General features: G+C 34.8%; 1 protein-coding gene across 5 annotated transcripts in view; it reads left to right on the top strand.

Moving 5' to 3' along the window:
- The window catches only part of ABCC9 (ATP binding cassette subfamily C member 9), a 129,161-nt gene that overhangs the window by 3,297 nt on the left and 103,640 nt on the right, over positions 1-22,224 (top strand). For 4 of the 5 annotated variants that reach the window (XM_042991910.1, XM_042991911.1, XM_042991912.1 and 1 more), the window contains exons 3-8: positions 483-543; positions 2,334-2,495; positions 4,867-5,008; positions 11,038-11,159; positions 19,794-19,960; positions 20,960-21,202. In XM_042991910.1, the coding sequence (XP_042847844.1) occupies positions 2,354-2,495; positions 4,867-5,008; positions 11,038-11,159; positions 19,794-19,960; positions 20,960-21,202 (816 nt within the window). In that variant the 5' untranslated portion in view covers positions 483-543; positions 2,334-2,353. Of the gene's footprint in view, positions 1-482; positions 544-2,333; positions 2,496-4,866; positions 5,009-11,037; positions 11,160-13,733; positions 13,763-19,793; positions 19,961-20,959; positions 21,203-22,224 lie in introns of those variants that run through there. The other variant, XM_042991913.1, reaches the window with a different exon arrangement.

Genomic DNA, 22,224 nt, shown 5'->3' with positions numbered 1-22,224 from the left:
ACAGACATACATCACTGTATAAGTTTAAGGTGTACAGCATGATGTTTAATTCAGATGTATTGAGAAATGATTACCACAGTAGGTGTAGTTAAAATCCATCACCTCATATAGCTACAAATTCCATTTTACTGTTATTTTGAAAACCTCACACCGCTTTTAATTATTCTAGGAGGCTTAGAGCCTTAATAGTTGCTAAGAATTTGCCAAGTATATACCCTCATCTTGAGTTGTTTCTAATATAATTTTTTCAATGAGAAAAGGTCTCAACTAGAGATCATATCAATGATGTTCAATGAAAGGGCTTAACAGAAACAATATGTGAGAGGAATTCCATATAAGTATCTACAGACTGTAAGCACAGGCATTTTAGCTAGTTCTAGTAATATAAAGCTTATAAAACTTGTGCTTGAAATTTGGTTTTTCCAATAGATTACCTACTGTTGCCAGTATTTTCTGTGTAACACTCTTTATTTTTTTCCTAGGAAAAAATATTGTTTGTGACCATTGCTAAATCATTTCTCAATGAATGGGAAGAGAGAAAAGGTAGTTATAAACTCATTTATACTTTCGCCAACCTTTGATAATCTAACTCAGAATCCAGTGTGACATATATGTGTAAATTCTTTCCAAAGTCCAGAAAGGTTAAAATCTTAAACTCTACTTTTTTAATGACGGTAGAGAAGATGTTTAAAAAAATAGGTTGGAGGCTGCATGATGCAGTGGGAGAAAAATAGTTTAAGTCAGACACATGGATATGGATCACCACTTCTCTACTGGTTGGCAAGTTACTGAACCTCACGATGCTCTTATGTAAAATACAAATAATTAACATCGCACAGTTGTTATAAGGATAGTGTATGCAAAGTGCCCAGAATTTGGCAGAGACTAAGTAAATAGGAGGCATTATAAAAGATTTTTTCAGAAGGCTAAAACTTTTCAGAATTTCATAGTAGTATTTTGATGAAGCAAACCCTTGCTCCTATACCATCTGTTTCAGCACAGCAATGAGAGGAATTAATTTAAAATTTGAGTCAGAGGGCACCTAGATGGCTCAGTCAGTTAAGCGTACGACTTTGGCTCAGGGCATGATCTTGGAGGTTCCCGAGTTCTAGCCCCACATCAAGCTCTGCACTGCTTGGGATTCTCTGTCTCTCCCTCTCTCTCTGCCCCTCCCCCACTTGCTCGCAAGTGTGCCCTCTCTCTCTCTCTCTCTCTCTCTCTCTCAAAATAAATTAACTTAATTTTTTTTTTTTAAATGTGAGTCAGAGTATGTCAGTCCTCTGATCAAAACCCCCAGTGGCTCCATTTCACTGAGTAGAAGCCAAAGTCTCAACAATAGCTAGCAAAACCTCTGGTTTATCGTCTCCTTTCTAAATCTGTCTACTTCTACTCTAATGTAATATTGATTTCTAATTAAAAGACATGTTTTTTTGTTTTAAAACTTGAATAGGGTGCATTTCATGTAAGAATATTCTCTGACTGTGGGACCTGAGTAATTTCACTAAGTTGTCACTTGAGTTATATTTAATTTGTCTGAAGCACTTGGTTTTAATATCCTTCAGAGAAAGGCTGATTGCTGTTTGCAGCCACATTGGTCTCTGTGTATTCGTATTTCCTGCAGTGAAAAGGGATGGCAAATTTTACCAAACCTAAGTTGTTTGCTAATGCATTTTCTTTTTTTTTAAAATTTTTTTTTTTTCAACGTTTTTTATTTATTTTTGGGACAGAGAGAGACAGAGCATGAACGGGGGAGGGGCAGAGAGAGAGGGAGACACAGAATCGGAAACAGGCTCCAGGCTCCGAGCCATCAGCCCAGAGCCTGACGCGGGGCTCGAACTCACGGACCGCGAGATCGTGACCTGGCTGAAGTCGGACGCTTAACCGACTGCGCCACCCAGGCGCCCCTGCTAATGCATTTTCAATGAGAGAAGATGAAAAAGGATTTGATATTACACTATTTTGTAATATCAGTGAATAGTTTCATTTTTTCTTTCTTTTTCTTGAGATATGACTATTTTTGTTCTTTGAAATCATTTAAGTCAAACACACGCTTCTTTAAGGTACCATCATTGGTAGATATTAATAATGACATATCTCCCAAGTTAAAATAAAATATCTTTCTCTGAAAAAAAAAAAGATTGAAAGAGAATGATCTATAGAATGCACATGCCTTTCTAAGAAACTCTCAAATGACTTTGGCATACAGTTTCCTGTTTCCACAACTGCAAAAATAAAGGGGGTTAATTTTATAATAAAACCTCTTTCTTAGGGCTATGATTTTATAAAAGGGAATTTAGTAATAAGAGGCTCTTTCTCTTTTCTCTTCCTTTTAGAGTAAACCATATGAGAAGAAATGAGCCTTTCATTCTGTGGTAACAACATTTCTTCATATAATATCTGTCATGGTGTATTACAAAACCCCTGCTTTGTGGATGCCCTCAACCTGGTCCCTCATGTCTTCCTGTTGTTTATCACTTTTCCAATATTGTTTATTGGTAAGTAATCTACTGTCCTATATTTCATCATCTAATATTTATTTTAAAAGGCTTATTAGTGGCTGAGATTTGGTATAATGTTTATTTAATTTTTCCAACATGAAAACTTATGCGTAAATCTGTAGGAAAAGAACAAACAAGTATCTTGTGCTTCCCAATTATTTATATTTGTGGCATAGGATATTCTGTAGATAAAATAGAAGTCAGATGCCTTCTTAGAAATGGACTTGAAATAGTAGCAGCAGTTTTTTTAAAAAGGGGGAAAGAGAATTATATGAGATAGATCTAAATCCTTTGTTGAGCACTTGTTTTGTGCTGGTTGAAGAGAATGGAAAATGGGTAAAATGCTTATGAGTGGGCCAGCACTATTCAGAAGTGGCCTGGAATAGTACTTGGCCTGGAATATTCACTGGATTTGTTCAGTGAAACAGATACATCAAAGTCAAGAGAAAAATGACTATCCCACATTGTAAGCCCATGTGCAGATATAGGAATGCATTTTCCTGGGCATTAACTTGCTAGAACAACTAATTCTTGGGACTAGTGGGAAAGATTGCATGGGAAGTGACATATTTGGGGACCTGAGGACACAGAACTTGCAAATTCAAGTAGGAATGATAAGGGTGCATTCCAGGTAGAAAGAATACTTATGTGAACTATTTGGAAAGGAGTTAAAAATACAGTTTTCCCTACTATTTTTCAGCTTACATGTAACAAAAATCCAGTTATTTAGAGCAATTATATATAATTTGCATCACTTCCCCAAAACAACCAAAATAGACCTTTAACTTAAATTTTTTTAAAATACATTTCATGTACAAAAATGACAAAGACTAATATAATAAACATCTATTGAGTCTATCATCACTCATCTTAAGGAATCTAATGGTGAGAATATAAGTGAATCCCTCTGTGTACTATTTCCTGAGCCTGTTACTCTTCCCACATCCTATGTTGCTATCCCTTCAAGAGGTAACCACTATCTGATTTTAGTGTTTGATACTCCCATGCACAATGTTGCTTATAAAAATAAATGAAAAAGCTACCAGACTGATTTTCTTAAGAAAATTAGCATAGTTTAACAATCTGCTTTAAAAGGAGGTTTAAAAATAATTTGTATGATTTTATTTCTTAATTTAACAAATGTTAATTGAGAGACTACTATGTACCTGGCATTGTCACAGTGATCAAAGAATTTCTGTTATATATCTTATCATGCAGAGGCCAATGCAACTCTTGATATAGACACTAAATATTTGGACTATGATGGCCATATATAAAAACACGAATTGTTGTTTACATGGTGTTGCTGGTAGGACAATGCCCTTTGGCCAAAAGTAGCCTATATATTTTTTTATTGCAATACAACAGTTAATTATTCATTTTTGACATTCATCCAACTTCTTCAGGGCAATTACTGTGACAGTCTTGTCTGTTTGCATCTCGAGCCTCAAACACAGGCTGGCGAAAGAGTATTTGACTCAAGTAGAATCAGAGTGAACATTGTCAAAGAGGTGGGGAAAAATAACAGATGTTCATCTATAATATTGGCTCCTTGAGCTAGTGAGAGATCATAAATAAATCCTAAAGAAGTATCAGGTATAAGGAAAGCTTGCCTGCAACAGTTTACAGCATAAATTCCAGTTCAATATTTTAAATGTAACTAATCTTTCAATAATGAAGTTCATTTGGGAACAACTAAGACATGAATAAATTTGCTTTTCAAAGAATGCTTCAGGGGTCCCATTTGTTTTTGCAGAAATTGCTTCCTGCAATATTTTGAGTGCAAACCCCGATTCATTCTTGAAGTATGTGAGGCTTCTCCACAAACAAAAAATTTCTTTGAGAAAAACTACTACCACTGATGAATAGTGCTGGCCTACTCATAGGTTATAATTTTTCTCACATGATATGCATATGATTGAGTTGACTCAAGTAATGAGTTCTACATTTCATTACCAAATATGGCTTTTTTCATTAGTCCCCCTGCAGATCCCATGTTTTGAAAGAGTTTAGACACCAAATTGCTTTTATTAACATCATCATTAACTCAGTTTCCTTTTGAATGAATCAGGGACCTGTCAGTAAGAGCTTTGATTAGCATGAGTTAACCATGTTACCACCCAGAGTTGGTGTTATTCTTGAGCAGTGCAGCAAATGTCAATGTGTTAACCGAGGCAGTCTCATAACAATTGAAATTGTTAGTTTTTTAACATAATGAAAATAGACCAGGATTTTCATTGCTACCCTAGAAAGCACATCTCGTTCCTGTTTGAGGAACCACCCATCCCCCAAATGATATCACAATGTGAATTATTTCCATGATTATAATGAATACTTTCATCTTTCTATTTCTTCTCTTTTTTTCCAGGGTGGGGAAGTCAAAGTTCGAAAGTACAAATTCATCACAACACATGGCTTCATTTTCCTGGACATAACCTGAGATGGATTCTTACATTTGCTCTTCTCTTTGTGCATGTTTGTGAAATAGCAGAAGGCATTGTTTCTGATTCGTAAGTGATTCAACATAGTTACTATCATTACACTATACTAGTGAGTATGTTGATATGGATGGGAGTTAAGAGAACACCAGGTCAGGCTTAACTTTTTTAGTTATGACTTATTAAGACAACAGCTGTCACTCATTTCATAGTAGTCCTGTTTATTTATGATTTCATTTACCCCTGATCAACCGAAGTCTGGAAGCAGATGATCCTCCTTCTGATGTACTGTCACAAGGTCAATAAGGTCAGTAGTAGCCTAACATTACGTCATAGTGTCTATGTCTTTCACCTCATCATGTACGCATTTTATCATCTCACATCATCGCAAGAAGAAAGGTGAATACAGTACAATAAATTATTTTGACAGAGAGGGAGAGAAATCACATTCACATAACTTTTATTACAGTATATTATTATAATTATTCTATTTTATTATTAGTTGTTAATCTCTTATTGTGCCTAATCTATGTATTAAACGTTATCATAGGTATGTATGTATAAGAAAAAACATAGTATATATAGGATTCTGTACTATCTGTGAGTTCAGGCATCCACTGAGATCTTGGAACATATTCCCCACAGATAAGGGGGCACTGCTGCCTTGGATAATTATGTGTTTTGTCTGTGTTTTTATGTTGCTACATAATTTCTCTGATAACAAAAATTCAGATCACTGTGGCTTGCGCTTATTCATGTGTTTTCTATTTCTTTGTTCCTTCACTTATGTAGCCCTTGCAGAAAGTTCTCTCCTTTTAAACAATTTGATGTTTATATTACCAACATAGATATACATAGAAAGATTGTCTATATTGACGTATAGCTCTAAGAGTTATATATTTACATATAAATATATAACCAGTTCTCAAGTGTTTCAGTTTATTTTATAAAGAAGCAAAGGTAGATGAGGCAGGCATTAAAGATGTCTGAGAACCAGTGAGAATATAGCCACAAATTGAGGCAAAACACAAAACTGTCTTAAAATCAGGATTTCTCATAAAGCTCATGTTTTTGAAGGAATTTTGCCATTTATTTTTTTATTTTTTTAAAACGTTTGTTTATTTTTGAGAGAGAGAGAGAGAGAGAGAGACAGAGCCTAGGAGGGGGAGGGGCAGAGAGAGAGGGAGACACAATCCAGAGCAAGCTCCAGGCTCTGAGCTGTCAGTACAGAGCCTGACGTGGAGCTGGAACCCATGAACCACAAGATCATGACCTGAACCAAAGTGTGCAAATTAACCAACTGAGCCACCTAGGTGCCCTGGAATTTTGTCATTTATGAGAATGAAAAAAAACAGTTTGCATTTGGCAGTTAGAATATAGTGAATTCTACTTATAAATTTAAACATAATGTGGGGAAGATATTTTTATCACATACTAACAAAAAATAGGAAATAATTTTGATAGGCAGTATCAAATAGAATTTTGAAATTATGCTAAATGGTACACCTTTTTTTTTTTAGAGAGAGAGAAAGAGAGCACAGGTGAGCAAGTTAGTGTATGGGGAAGGGGCGGAGGGAGACAGAGAATCTTAAGCAGGCTCCACACCCAGAGCAGAGCCTGAGGCAAGGCTTTGGGCTCTAATTCATGACAGTGAGATCATGACCAGAGCAGAAATCAGCAGTCTGTGCTTAACTGACTGAGCCACCCAGGCGCCCCTAAATGGTACACCTTTAATTAAAGAATTGATATGAAAGTGTTTTTTTTTTTTTTTAAAGAAAGCCCTGAAATCATTTTCCTTTTATCTAATCAGGACCTTCCCTGACATCTGTTTATGTTTTTCTGTTGCAATTAATGAGGGATGAAACTTCTAAACTTTCGTCAGAGAGCCAACTATTTTGTAATGTTTTATGACAGTTCTTTTCATAGATATGCACATCTTAGTTTCCGATAAAAAGAAAAATCAGGGACTCTGAAGATATCGCATGCCTCCAAGCATTTAGAAGCTTAATTGGCAGGGTGCCTGGGTTGCTCAGTTGGTTACACGTCTCTTGATTTCGGCTCAGGTCCTGATCTCATGGTTCGTGGGATCAAGCCCTGCATCAGATTCTCTCTCTCTTTTTCCCTCTCTTTCTGCCCCCTTCAATAAATAAATAAACAAATAAATAAATATTTTTTAAAAAGAAGCTTAGTTGACTATTATTGATTACTGTTTAAAACCCTTCAGTGGGGGCGCCTGGGTGGCGCAGTCGGTTAAGCGTCCGACTTCAGCCAGGTCACGATCTCACGGTCCGTGAGTTCGAGCCCCGCGTCAGGCTCTGGGCTGATGGCTCAGAGCCTGGAGCCTGTTTCCGATTCTGTGTCTCCCTCTCTCTCTGTCCCTCCCCCGTTCATGCTCTGTCTCTCTCTGTCCCAAAAATAAATAAACGTTGAAAAAAAAAATTAAAAAAAAAAAAAAAACAACCTTCAGTGTATTTGTATTATATTGTATTAACATAGCCAATTCTAGTCTTCATTTTTTATTCCCTTAACATACAAGCTAACTCAATGTGTTTCTATGTGTGTGTATAAAGTGAAAGATAGAATAGTCCAATATTTCCTAAAAACTTGACACCATGTAGGCAAGGATGCCTCCTTCTTTCCAGCCTCATGATTGGTGGGTAGATTCAGTCAGAGACTTAGAACAGAGGCTGAGCTAACAATGATGAAGATGTATGCTAATGGAAGAAACTTGTTTTATTGACGTGGTGATATTAGAGGTCCATCCTGAAACCAAGCAGAAACGCACTCTTGGTTTTGTGTTACCTCCTCCCATTCTTTAGCTGCAGACTGCTTTCCCTTACCATTTTCATCCAAGCTTCTCAAAAAGTCATTTTCCAATGATTCCTGACCTCCAAAATTTAGTTTCTTTTCTTGTCTGCCTTGTCCTATTCTGGAAACTGCTTCCACAAGAATCCTAGTGAACATTAATGACACCTTGATGTACACCTTTTCTTCCTTATCATACTTACTACGTTTGACACTGCTGATCCTTCGTTCCTTCTTATTTAAGAAAATACTTGTAAACAGTTCTTTTCTTAAAATATAACAAATGCTCATTATAATTAGTGAAACAATGCAAAGACTATCCAAATTGAATATTTGGTTTTCTTTTTAGTAATACCAATATTGAAGCTATTCATTTTTTCTTTTGAAACAAACATCCTTATCTGTTTTGCATGGATTTTTATAAGAAATGTCATTTTTTATGTTTCTATCTAAATAGCTTGTAGTTTTGGTTTATTTACTCTCCTTGGTCTAGGAATCATTTTTGGCTTGCTTTTTAGTCTAATATGGTTGATATATTATTAAAGCATGTAATTTGTTAAATACATTTTGGGACTTACTAACATTTTCATTATAGTTAAATATTTGATTATTTCATATGTTTTTAATGAGAATTAGAAAATAATTTTCTATTTTCCTTGTTGGAGATAAAATTTTATTGAGTTTACTGATTAGATTACTCAAGTCCTGTGTGGTGATTATTTTTGTATTATTTAATTCTTCAAAATTAAATAATGTGTATTATTTTTTTAAAAAGTGTGTATTAAAATATTCACTATTATTGTTTTCATTTAAGCTTTTATTTTTTTCGTATTTTTTTTTGAAATCATTTTTTCTCCTCCATGATGAGGACAAAATCAATGCATTTTGATTTTCTTTCTTACTTTCTGAGTAAAGATTTTCTGCTATAATGTGATATATGTGCGTCTACCAGAACCTTGAAGTCTGTGAGTCATACTCTAAAAATAACAGAGCTTAAGAAAAGAATAGGGTTGGGACACTACTCAAAACTTGTACAAGTTTGTAAGTAAACAACTAACAATATAATAGCAATCCTAATACAGATACTAGCATGCTTAAATCACACATCAAATCCCTAATAAAGAAATGCCACAACATAAATATAAAACCTTACTGTGGCTGTTGCTGTCTTTATTCATTCATCCTTTACCATTGTCTTCCTTAATGATGTTTTGTCATTCTTTTTCCTCTTGAATTGACTACATAATTTATTTATTATAATGTTTTCTTATTGAATATGTTTAAGGTTATAAACTTTTTCTGAATATGGTTTTGACAACATTATTTAAAGGCCTTGATATGTAGTATGCTCATTTTTAAATTTCCTAAATATTATGTAAGTGATTTTTTAATTCTTTCTTTGATTCAGTAGTAAAAGAATGCTGGAAGCATTTCTTAATTTCTGTAGTGATGAAATATTTATTTCCTACTTTTTGATTGTTTTGAAGTATTTCTGGGGGTGGTAGGTGGTTTTTAAACCAGCTTTTACGCTATCATGGTACTTTAAAATTTTCATTACCGTGTCTATATTAATGATTCCAGGAATATCAGTGGTCATGTTCCAAATCTCTGCATACACTTGGCTTATTAGACAACTCCCTTTGCATGTTTATTAGACACCTTCACAGCCCGCGTGGCCTTGCTAGAACTTATTGGCTTCCTTTCTCCAATCTGCTCATCCTCTTGAAGTCTTATTTGGTTACCCACCCCCCATCCAGGCTCCTTGGTAATTATTCTCTACGTCTCCATCACCATCACCCTCATACCCTAACACTATTAAAGTCCTGTCCATTTTAACAATGAATATTTTCCAGATGTTGTATTTCTTTCATGTTTTTGCTGCTGAAATTTAATTCAGGCTTCTGTCATCCCTTGCCTGGTTTATACCCACAGTTTGCTAACTGCTTTTCTTCCTTGTATGTCTCTCCCCCTCTCCTCAGATGCACACACTACCTACCTACTGCATCATCCACATTATTACAAGATTGATTTGTCTAAAACCCCCCAAAATCTGACCATGCCACTTACCTGTTAAATGATTTAGATTTTCCAAAAGATTAGATTCTGGCTCCTTACCATGGCATACAGAGCCTTTCACCACATATCCTGTTTCAAACTCTCTGAGAATATTAAACTACTTGGAATTTTGAACATGTTACACAGTTTCCTCCTTCTATGTATTTACACATTCTGTTCTCTCTTTTTAAAATGCTCTTCTTCCACGTTCCTGACTAGTGGATTCCTTTTCATATTTCCATTTCCACTGTCAACTGTACTTCTTCTGAAGCCACTTTCCCAAATGCTCCTTTTTCCCCTACTCTCAAACTAATCACTCCCTATACCATTTATGTCTGAATGTATTTAAGTAATTTGAGAACAGTTAAATGTTTTACCAGCTTACATTATTAATGTAAATGGAGTTGAGGGCTGTCCACCACGTAAATCCGGTTCTGTCATATTTCTAATCTGCGTGAAGCTCTCTACTACCCTCAGAATGAAATCTGGTCTCTTTTCAATCATATTGAGTTGTTTGTGTTAGACATGTCTGGATCCTCTGCCTGGAACAGTCTTCTTCTCTTCCTTCTCTGAACAGCAGTTCCTCATTCTTAGGGCCTCAATTCAGAAGCAGGTTCCTTCACACAGCTTTCTCTTCCTTACACACTAACCCTGCATGCACTTATAGTCCCTTCACCTGAACGATAATTTCCTACTTACTCTTGGTATCACCAACAGACTCTGGGCTTTATGACTATGGACACTATATCTTGTCACATTCATTATTGCATCTCAACAACTAATCATGCCTGGACACAGCAAACACATTTGTGTTGAACGAATTAATAGAAATGGAGAAATCACTAACAGCCATATAGTTTAGGAAAGCCATCAAAAGAATAAGTGTACTTCTCACATACATTAGAGTTCACATTCATCTGGTAGTTTTTACTTGCTTTAGGTGTTAAATTATTTCAGCAGTTCTGCCCTTCAGAATAGGAGTAGTTACATATTTACTTTTGTTGTGAGTATTTAAGATCTTGTTGAGCTGTGGTACCTGCTCCTCTGTGTTGGGATAAACTCTTTGAGCAGAATTATGTCTCCCAATGGAGTCTACCTTTGCATGTTCTCGTAGCCACTGCTACTGCATTCTGTATATTAAATATCTTGTTATTAAGAGAAAGTTTTAGAGAACAAATGGAAACAAAATGAGAATCTGGAACCATCAGCTCTAGATACTGATACTGTACCGCTCTCCGTAGACGGCGGGAGTCACGGCATCTCCACCTCTTCATGCCAGCTGTGATGGGATTTGTCGCCACTACAACATCAATAGTATATTATCATAATATTGAAACATCAAATTTTCCTAAATTGCTTTTAGGTAAGTATGATCAAGTGTCCCCCTCAACCCCAGAACTATTTTTTTCCTCCTAGTACACTCTGTCTGTGGGGGGTTGGGACTGGGAAGCATGGGAAAAACACTGTAGTTTATTCTTCTCTAGTCTCCTGGTGAATGGGGAGATGAAGATACACTGAGTGCTCTAGGCTGTGAAAACTCTCGACCCCCAGGACATCCGTTCACAGATGCCCCTTGTGATGTGTTAGTGTGAGGCAGGAGCAAAGTGGACGGGTGTGCTAGCCTTCTGGCTAGTAGAGGCTGTACTCTTAAGAATCTGAACCCGTGCACCATCCTGCCCCAGCAGCAAGTTGGTGTGTCTAGTTGTGTGTTTCTGCCCCTGGCTTGGAGTCCTGAGGCATTTTCGGAAGGTCTCAGCCTTCACTGAGGCAGGGGCAATGTCACACTCTTCATAGCGTTGCTGCCGAGGTATCAGGGGACTTTGTGCAGCAGAGTATGCTTCACAGCATGCTGAAAACTGTACTGTCCCCAAAGCATGGCCCTTCAGATCTGCTTCATGCCTAACCTTTTCTTTTTTAGCCTCTCTTGCTTCCTTGTCCTATGGAAATAAGAGCCTCTCTAAGGTGTTCTAATTTTATTTTTGCCTCACATTGAAATAGTATCACTTATCCAATTAGTGGTATTTAATACTTTGACCAATCCTTGCATTCCTCGGTGTACATTTTCTTTTTCTTTTATTTATTTTTTATGTTTTATTTTTTATATTTGAGAGAGAGAGAATGAGTGAGTAAGGGGGGGGGGGGGCAGAGACACGGAGACAGACAGAATCTGAAGTAGGCTCCAGGCTCCTAGCTTGTCAGCACTGAGCCCGATGTGGGGCTCGAACCCACGAGCAGTGAGATCATGATCTGAGAGGAAATTGGACACTTAACCGACTGAGCCACCCAGGAGCTCAGGGTACATTTGCATAAAGAGAGCTAAGATGAAGGTGTAGAACATGGATCATGGTTCGGCTTCAAGGACCTGTGAATATCCTAAAATAGCAGGCAGACCTATCTGTGTGTGAATGAATGCTTACAATTTTATAAGTTTCAGAGAGTTCACCTGATTGCTCAATGATGAATATAGAAATTTGTGAAAATAATAATTAAACCCCACAAATATTTTATTTGCCTGTCCAGAGGACATTAAAATTTTAAATGTATTAGTGGGAAATACTGATTATTTAATTGTGTTGCACCACATCAGATGATTGGGCAAAGGCAGTCTAACACAAATAAGTAGACTGGGTTAAATATTAATTTAAAAGACTTGTCAAAGTCTGAATTATCTTAATAGAAGGCCGTCTAGTACAACATGATAAGCAGATGCTATCACAGAAATCTTTTTATGAGGATGCCAAGAAAAAGAGTGAAATTTTTAACAGCAATAGCAAAAATATATATACGTACTATTGGATATCCAATATGCTAGACATTTAACTTTTTGAAAAACTGATGATGAATAAGATATAAGAGTTGTAAGATATAATTAGAAGGGAAATATGCATCTTAATAATATTTTGAAGGAGATGTGATCAGAGTCTGGCTTGGAGATCAGAGCAGATACAAGACAGAGGGCACAATTTGATCATATTGTTGGATGGACTTACAGAGATAAAAGTCTAAGTTTCTCATTATTTTAGGAGAGAAATATTTGGGCCCAGAAAAACTACACTTATTTTCAGATCACAAAACTACTGATTTTGTCCCAACATTATGTTATGAACATCACCAAATATACAGAAAGTTGAAAAAAAAAACAAAAACAAGAGAATACTCATGTACTTAGATTCTTCAGTTTACAATTTATTCTGTTTATTTTGTCACATGTCTACATCTTTCCATCCCTATATCCAGCCATCTTATTTTTGGATACATTTTAAAGTACATTACAGACATTAATATGCTTTACCTCCTAATTATTTCAGCATGCATATCATTAACTAGAGTTAAAATTTTTCTATAGTTCTTTTGGGGAGATAAAATTTGCATACTTAAGTATAGAAATTTTAATTTGCTAAATACACACACCTGTATAACCATATCATGATACAGAACAGTGCCATCATCCATGAAAGTTTTCCTGTGTCCCTTTACCAGTCAATTCTCATTTTCATCTCCACAGAGGCAAAATCTAATCTGATTTTTTTCCACCAAAGATTAGATTTGCCTATTCTAGAACTTCACATAAATTGAATCATACAGTATAAATTCTTTTGTGTAACCACTTCTTTCTCTCAGCATTCTTTTCTTTTCTTTTTTTTTAATGTTTCCTTATTTTTGAGAGAGAGAGACACACACAGAGCACAAGTGGGGGAGGGGCAGAGAGAGAGGGAGACAACAGAATCCGAAGCAGGTTCCAGGCTCCAAGCTGTCACAGAGCCTGATGCAGGACTCAGACTCATGAACCATGAGATCATGATCTGAGCTGAAGTCAGACACTTAACCAACTGAGCCACCTAGGCGCCCCTCAGCATGATTTTTTAAGGTTCATTCATAACGTACTACAGATCAGTATTTTTTTCTTATAATTGTTGGGTATTATTCCATTGTATAAATATACCACAGTTTTCCGTTCTCTTAACAGTAAGTATCTGGACTGTTTCCAGGTTTTGGCTATCATGGAAGAAAAGCGGGTATAAACATTCATGTGCGATTTATTTATTTTGAGACAGGGAGAGAGAGAAAGAATGAGTGGGGCAAGGGCAGAAAGAGAGGAAGAGAGATAGAATCCCAAGCAGGCTCTTTGCTGTCAGCACAGAGTCCAATGTGGGCTCCATCCCACAAACCATGAGATCATAGCCTGAGCTGAAATCAAGAGTCAGAAGTTAACCAACTGAGCCACCCAGGCACCCATGGATATATGCTTTTATTTCTCTTGAGTAAATACCTAAGAGTGGAATTGCTGGGTCATAGGGTATGTAGGTAAATGTTTATGTTTTGTTAAGAACCCACAAGTTCTTTTCTCAAAGTGGCTTAATTTATATACTCACTAATAATGTGTAGGAGTTCCAGTTTTTCCACATGCTCACCAACATTTGATGATTTAATTTTTCTAATTTAGCCATGCTGGTGGGTATGTACTGATAATTCATTGTGGTTTTAGTTTGCATTTCCCTGATGGCTAATGATGTTGAGCACTTTTTGATAAGTTTATTAGTCATTTGTGATTTTTGTAAAGTGTCTCTTTGATATATTTTGCGCATTTTTCATTGAGTTGCAGGAGTACTTTGTACATACTAGATACTAGTATGTCATTGGATCTATGTTTTGAGAATATTTTGCTCCCAGTCTGTGGCATGCACATTCATTTACTTAACTGGGTCTTTTGGTGAGCAGATTTTAATTTTGATGTAGCATAATTTATCATTTTTTCACATCTAATTATTGCTTTCTGGGTCCTAAGAAATTTTTGCCTCTGCTCTAAATATGTTTCCCTCATTCTCTTGTGTGTGTGTTTTTTTAAAAGAAGCTTTATAGTTTTAGTTTTTATTTTTAGGACTATGATCCATTTAAAATTAATTGTGGTGTAAGGTTGGTGCCAAGCCTTTTTTTTTTTTTTCCCCGAGCGGATATCCATGTATTCCAGCATAATTTGTGAGGTAGACTTTCCGTTTCTCATTATATTGCTTTGGGACCTTTGTAAAATATTGAATCAAATTACTATTTAAGTATGATCTGTTTCTTGCTTCTATAGTTTGTTCCTTTGATGTATTTGTGAGTTTTATAAGATTACTACTCTGTTTTGATTACTATTGCTTTGGAGGTCTTGAAATCATATAGTATACCATACAACTTGTTGTCTTTGCTTTTCTCCCAAGATTGCCTTGGATATTCCAGTTCTGTTGTATTGTCATATATGGTTAGAATCAGGTTGTCAATTTCTACTCTCTCCCCAAAAAATTTCAGGAGGATTATGATAGGGATTGCACTGAATGTTTACAACAGTTTGAAGGAGAATTGACATTTTAACAATATTGAATTTCACAACCAGTTCTTCATTTATTTAAGTCTTCTTTTTTTTCTCTTAGCAATGTTTTCTATTTTTCAGGGTAGAGGTCTTCCATGTCTTACTAAATTTATCATTAGCTTTTTTTGTTTTCCCATTGCTATTATAAATAGACTTGTATTTTAAATTTCATTTCCCAGTTGTTTGTCATGTTTATGAAATACAGTTGATTTTGTATATTGACCTTATGTTTTGAAACCTTGGAAAATCTCTTATTTCTTCTAAATATTGCTTTATAGTTTTCCTAGGATTTTCCATATATACAAACATATCATCTGATAATACAGTTATACTTATTTCTTTTCAAACTTTATGCTTTTTTCATCGTATTGTACTAGCTAGGACCTCCAGTAAAATGCAAAATAGACATGGGGAGAGTGAAATCTTTGTCTGGTGTCCAATTTTAGGGGAAACAGCATCAACATTTCATAATTAATTATAAAGTTATTTATAGGCTTTTCGTAGATGACCTTTATCAGGTGAGTAAGTTTTCTTCTATTCAGAGCTTTCTCAGAGTTGTTTTTGTTTTTGTATTTTTAAATCATGAATAGATGTTGAATTCTATTAAAGATTTTATTCTGCATCCATTGGGACAATTATATTTCTGTTAATGTACTAAATTACTTGAATTTTCAAATGATAAAGTAACTATGAATTCCTGGGCTATGTTACACATGGTCATGATATATTATCCATGCTATATATTGCTAGATTTTGTTTGCTAAGTTTTTTTAGATCCATGTTGTGATGCATATTGGTCTGTTATTTTCTTGTAATGTCTGTCAGGTTTTCATATGCTGGGTTATACTGGCTTCTGAAAATGAATTGGAAAGTTTTTTTCTATTTTTCTATTTTCTGAAAGACATTTTGTATGATTAATTTTATTTCTTCCTTAAATGTTCAAAATAATTCATCAGTGAAATCATTTGGGCCTGGAGATTTTTTTTTTAATGTTTGTTTATTTTTGAGAGAGTGCAAGCGGGGCAGAGGCAGAGAGAGGGGGACAGAGGATCTGAAGAGGGCTCTGCACTGATAGGCTGACAGCAAGGAGATTCGAGATTCAGGGCTCTAACTCACAAACCATGAGGTCATGAGGTCATGACCTGAACCACAGTCGGTCGCTCAATGAACTGAACCACCCAAGTGCCCCTGGGCCTGGAGTTTTAACTAAGTGAGGATTTTATTTATTTTTATTATTTATTTATTTATGTATTTATTTATTAACACACATACAATATTTAATTTAAACATAAAGCTTTGCATTTATGCACAGTAAATTGCATTCTGCTAGATTCAGTCTTTCCAGGGTTTAGAAATCCTTTTCTCTCTTTTTTCTTTTTAATCTTGATTCTTTTATTCAGAGTACACACTCTCTATTATGGGCATATGTCCTTCTTGCCTGCCTAGTCATCTAAATGAGGATTTTAAATTATAAACTTACTGTTCTATTAGACATAGACTTTTCAGAGTATTTCTTCTCATGTCAGTTTCGGTAAGTTACAGGTTTCAAGAAATTTTCCCTTTCATCTAAGTTTTTTATTTGTCATGAAGTTGTTCAAGATATTCGCTGATTATCCTTTTTAAGTATACAGGATATGTAGAGATAATTCTTCTTTCATTCCTAATACTGGCAATTTATGATTTCCTTTTTTTCTTAATCAGTCTAGCTGGGGAATTAGCTGAATTAGCAATTTTCTTGATCTTTAAAAAAAAATCAACCTTCTTGGCTTGGTTGGGTTTGTTAATTTTCTCAATTATTTTTTTTTCTATTTCATTGCTTTCTACTCTTATCTCTATCATTTTCATCCTTTTATTTTGTTCATTCTTCTTCTTTCCCTAGTTTTTAAGATGGAAGCTTAGATCATTGATTTTGGATCTTTTTTTTCTAAAATAAATATTTAAAGCCATAAATTTTCCTTTAAGTGTTGTTCTAGCTGCAATCCTTAAATTTTTAATATGTAGTATTTTTATTATAATTTAGCTATAATACTAATTTCCCTAGCGATTTCTTCTTTAACATGTGGTCAATTACAACTATGTTGTTTAACTTCCAAATATCTGGAGACTTATAGATATCCTATTGTGTGGAAAGACTTGAAGTTTACCTTCATAACCTCTGTCCTTGGTGTTCATACCCTGTATAATTCTCTACCTTTGAGTGTGAGTGGGACCTGTGACTTGCTTCTAGCCAATAGAGTATGGCAAAGATGAAGACATCAAATTAGTTGAGCTTCTGTTGAAAGACTCCAGCCTTAGTCAAGGCCTGGATTGCAGTCTGGTGAGACCCTGAAGCAGAGAACCCACTTGACCCATGCCCAGGCTCTTGACCCATGGAAACTGTGAGAAAATAATTGTGTGTTGGTATAAGCTGCTAACTAAACCTGTCATAATTTGCTTAGCAGCAATAGAAAATCAATATGCTTATTGTCCTTGATTTTTAATTTATTTTTATTGTGATCAGAGAACATATGTTATATGATTTCTGTCATTTTAAGTTTATTTTTTCTTGTTAGAATTCTAAGTATGTAGCCTATGCCAGGACCATGCACTTAACAAGAATGTATATGCTGCAGGTGTTTGGGTGTATTTTTATAATACTAAGTATTATATAGCTTTATAAATATCAAACAGTTCAAAGTGGTTGATAGCTACCAGATCTTCTAAATCTTTATTAGGCATATGTGTATTTTTTTATTGTTGTGTCTCTCTGAAAAATCGACTGACCCTTTGTCATTATTAAAAGTTTTCAAAATTTCTGGTAATACACTTTGTCTTTTTTTCAAGTGTTTATTTGAATTCCAGTTAGTTAATATACAGTGTAATATTAATTTCAGGTGTACAATTTAGTAATTTAACACTTACATACAACACCCGGTGCTCATCACAAGTGCCCTCCTTAATACCCATCACCTATTTAACCCCTTCCCCTGTCCGCTTCCCTTCTAGTAACTATTAGTTTGCTCTCTGTAGTTAAGAGTCTGTTCCTTGGTTTGCCTCTCTCTCTCTCTTTCTTTTTCCCTTTGCTTGTTTGTTTTGTTTCTTAAATTCTACATATGAGTGAAATCATATGGTATTTGTCTTTCTCTGACTGAGCTATATCACATAGATTAGTACTCTCTAGCTCCATCTATGTTGTTGCAAATGACAAAATTTCATTCTTTTTTGTGGCTAAGTAACATTCCATTGAATATATATACCACATTTTCTTTATCCGTTCATCCACTAGTGGAAATTTGGGCTGTTTCCATAATTTGGTTATTGTAGCTAATGCTGCTAGAAACATTGGGGTGCATGTATCCCTTTAGGTTAGTATTTTTTATGATAATACTCTTGGTCTTTAAGTCTACTTTATCTGATATTAATACAGCCACTCAGATTTCTCATGTTTACTGTTTTCATTGTATGTCTTTTTCCATCTACTTACTATCTGTTTCTTTATATTTAAGATGAATATCTTTAGTTAGCATGTAGTCTTTTTTTTTCTTTCTAAATCTATTCTGGCACTTTTCATTTTATGCTAAAACAAGATAGATGATGAGCTTATATGCCAGTGTTCAATTCTTTTTCTAAGGAAGTTGTGACCACCTTTAAACTTTACTAATTCTGATAAGTGCTGTACAATGGATCGTCTCATATGTGTTTTGGATTTCTTCTTTCTCATCCCATATTTATTTGTACTGACCTTTATTTAAAGTGTGAAGTATACTGAACCTTTTATTTCTAGGAAAGTCTCTGTGCCCATCTCATATTTGCTATAAAAGGCCGGCTGTGGGTATGAGATGGTATAGATGCCTACGTTTCTCATCCCACTACTTAAGGTCGAGTTTGTTCTGTAGGATCATTGTTCTTCTCTTCTCTTTGTGGAGGCCTGTGGTATTTTAAACCATTTGGGTGAGATGAGTTACTACTTGAATGCTATCTGGAGAGCAGAAACCCCATTATAAAGCTATATGCATTCCATAATAATTCCAGCATAATACCATTAGATTACCTATTGGGTAGGTTACACAGATAACAACTTGTGAATTCTTCATATAATATAATTGAGGCCTCATAAGAAAAAAACACAAAAAACAAGACCAGGAGATCAAAGCAATTTTAAAGTCTACAGAATTACACATAAGTTCCGGAGTGTAGGTTATTCCTATTTACATGTCTCTTTCCATCTGTCCATCTATTACATATAATCAGAGTGGAAGCACTAACATTTTTAAAAAAGTTTTATTTACTTATTTTGAGAGAGAGAGGGAGGGAGAAGGGGAGGGGAAGAGAAAGAGGGAGACAGAATCCCAAGCAGACCCCACACCATCAGCACAGAGCCCAATGTGGGACTCAAACTCACCAACCTTGAGATCATGACCTGAGCTGAAGTTGGACTGACTGAGCCACCCAGGCGTCCAGAAGCACTAGCATTTTAAAGTCATCACCATACCTTTAGTTCAAAACTCCATATATGTTGTTTTCTTAAAAAATAAAATTATGTGGAAATAGAATATTTAAAATTATATTTGTTCTTAAAGAGCATGATATTTATATTGAAATTTCAATGAAGTTTTTTAAAATCAGGGAAAAAATGCATCTTTTTCCTTTTCCTTTTTATTTTTCCAGCCCTATTTCTGTATTGGGTAATGGCCTTTATTACAAAAACCATAAAATTAGTCAAGTACTGGCAGTCTGGTTGGGGAGTATCAGACTTGCGTTTCTGCATCACTGGCATGATGGTCATCTTGAATGGACTCCTGATGGCTGTGGAGATCAATGTAATTCGGGTCAGAGTAAGTATCTAATCATTTTTGTTTAATTACCAGAATTCAAGACTTGAATATTAGAGATTACAGTCAGCCAGAAATCATTTGTATTTAAGAAGACAAACAAATGTGTATCATCTATGTGTATAAAAGTTGAACTAATCACTAAGTTTCAGACCATTGGTATTCCAGAACCCTAGCATCTATTTATTCATTTGTAAATATTGATTGAATGATTGTGTTCCAAACATTAATCTCAGTTCATATTATAGATGAAACTGTTTGCATCAGAAAATTACATCATCCATGATGTGTCCCAAGCACACCTATATTAAGCAAACTATTGTATTCCTAGAAATTTCAAAATGAAAAGAAGATAATATGTTTACTGATTCCACTGATGAAGAAACTTCTACAGTGATAACTCTAGCTATATCCAAAGTCGCATAGCCAAGAGTCATGCCTGGTCTGTTATTACAAACCTGTTGTAGTTTGCATCACATAATGCTGTTATGTTGTGTGACATAGTTGTGAATAATTTTTTAATATTCATTTCTACCAGAGCACTTTGAGTTTGCTCTGAATGTCAAGATAGAAGCTGCAAGGAATAGTGGAGTATAGTTAGTGAACATCAGCCAAAAGATGAATTATCAAAGAGTGACTCAATAATGGTGTCAACACATTTAAAAAAATCTAAGTAATGTAAAAATCTTTATTTAATTGACCCTATCACAGTATATCATGAAAGACTGATTCTTAGCAATAACTATATTTTAAAAGGATAATCTATAATTTTAGAATTGTCTCCAAGCGGGATTAAATGTGAAATTCTGGTATTTAACTAATTAATCTAGTCACAGTGAAAGGAAAGTATTTCAAAGAATATTTCCAAAGGAATGAAAATGTTTAGTAAAATAAACATTTTTGCCTGTTGAAATGAAAATGTAGAAAAGGTTAAAATTTTATTTTAATATGTGGGAAAAGAATTGGGTTAATTATCATTCTGTGGAATTTTTCTTGCCACAGAGATATGTATTCTTCATGAATCCTCAGAAAGTAAAGCCTCCTGAAGACCTCCAAGATCTGGGTGTGAGATTTCTTCAACCGTTTGTGAATTTATTGTCAAAAGCAACATACTGGTGGATGAACACGCTTATCATATCTGCTCATAAAAAGCCTATTGATCTGAAGGCAATTGGAAAATTGCCAATAGCAATGAGGGCAGTAACAAATTATGTTTGCCTGAAAGATGCATATGAAGAACAAAAGGTAATTTAGTATCTGTTTTTCATGCCCATAATTGTAGAAAATAGATCTATTAAATATAAAGTCACTAGGTTTAAATATCTATGGTTAAGGAAGAGCAGATTTTCTTCATCTGTCTTTCCCAGTAGTTTTGAGTCATGTGAATTGGGCCAATGAGAATATACCAGAAGGGCCAATGAAATAAAGTTATATTGTGGTAGTTGCCCAGTTCATACCTGAGGAGGGATAGAGGGAACACTGTCTTTTTTCTGAAACCAACTGGAAAGTTAGAATTAAGCTTAATGGTCATGTATATATGATCGTTATTCCCATATAATGTTAATAATTCATGGAATTGTTGTTATGAAGCTTTTCCAAGTATCTTGTCAATAATTTTGTTATATAACAGTAAAATAGATCATATCATTAATAACCACATTTAAGAAACCAAAGTCCTTAAATTAATTATTGACTATATTTTGGAATCTGTATTCCAAACTTGTGAAACTGAATTAAATAAAGTTGTCTACCATTCCTATATGTTTGTCAAAACTGGTCTCTTCTGGTACTTTCTTTGAGCCTTTATAATTACTTTAAACACCTTAAATAGAGTTTTTGGATATTTTCAGTTTGTCTTATAATCATTCTATACAGTCATGTACACCATACATGGTGGTAGATGTATTTTATATTGCAGTCATCTATAAATATTATCATAATTGAAATTATTGGTATTCACAACAACATTGGAAAGGAGTAGGGTATGGTGAATCGGTGTGAGTTTTGTCTGTTCTAAATCAAGACAACAAAGCATTTATGGTAAATGATGAAAATGACCTCTGTTTTGTGTCAAAAATGTGTGTTATGAAATTAATATTGCAGGAAATGGTTACTACAAATGAACTTGAGTCATCTCTTTGGTTTCACCTCTGGGAAAAGTATTGCATAATATTTTTTAAACTTCTCTGCTAAAGTAAAGATTAAGAGTATAGCCTAAACATATTTTAAGTGTTCCTAGTACTCTTTATTACAAAGATCAGCTTGAA

This window comes from Panthera tigris, chromosome B4 (assembly GCF_018350195.1).
Source record: "Panthera tigris isolate Pti1 chromosome B4, P.tigris_Pti1_mat1.1, whole genome shotgun sequence".
In the NCBI taxonomy this organism is placed as follows: domain Eukaryota; kingdom Metazoa; phylum Chordata; class Mammalia; order Carnivora; family Felidae; genus Panthera; species Panthera tigris.
The sequence above is the reverse complement of the archived record's forward strand: the minus strand, read 5'-3'. Positions and strand labels throughout refer to the sequence as shown.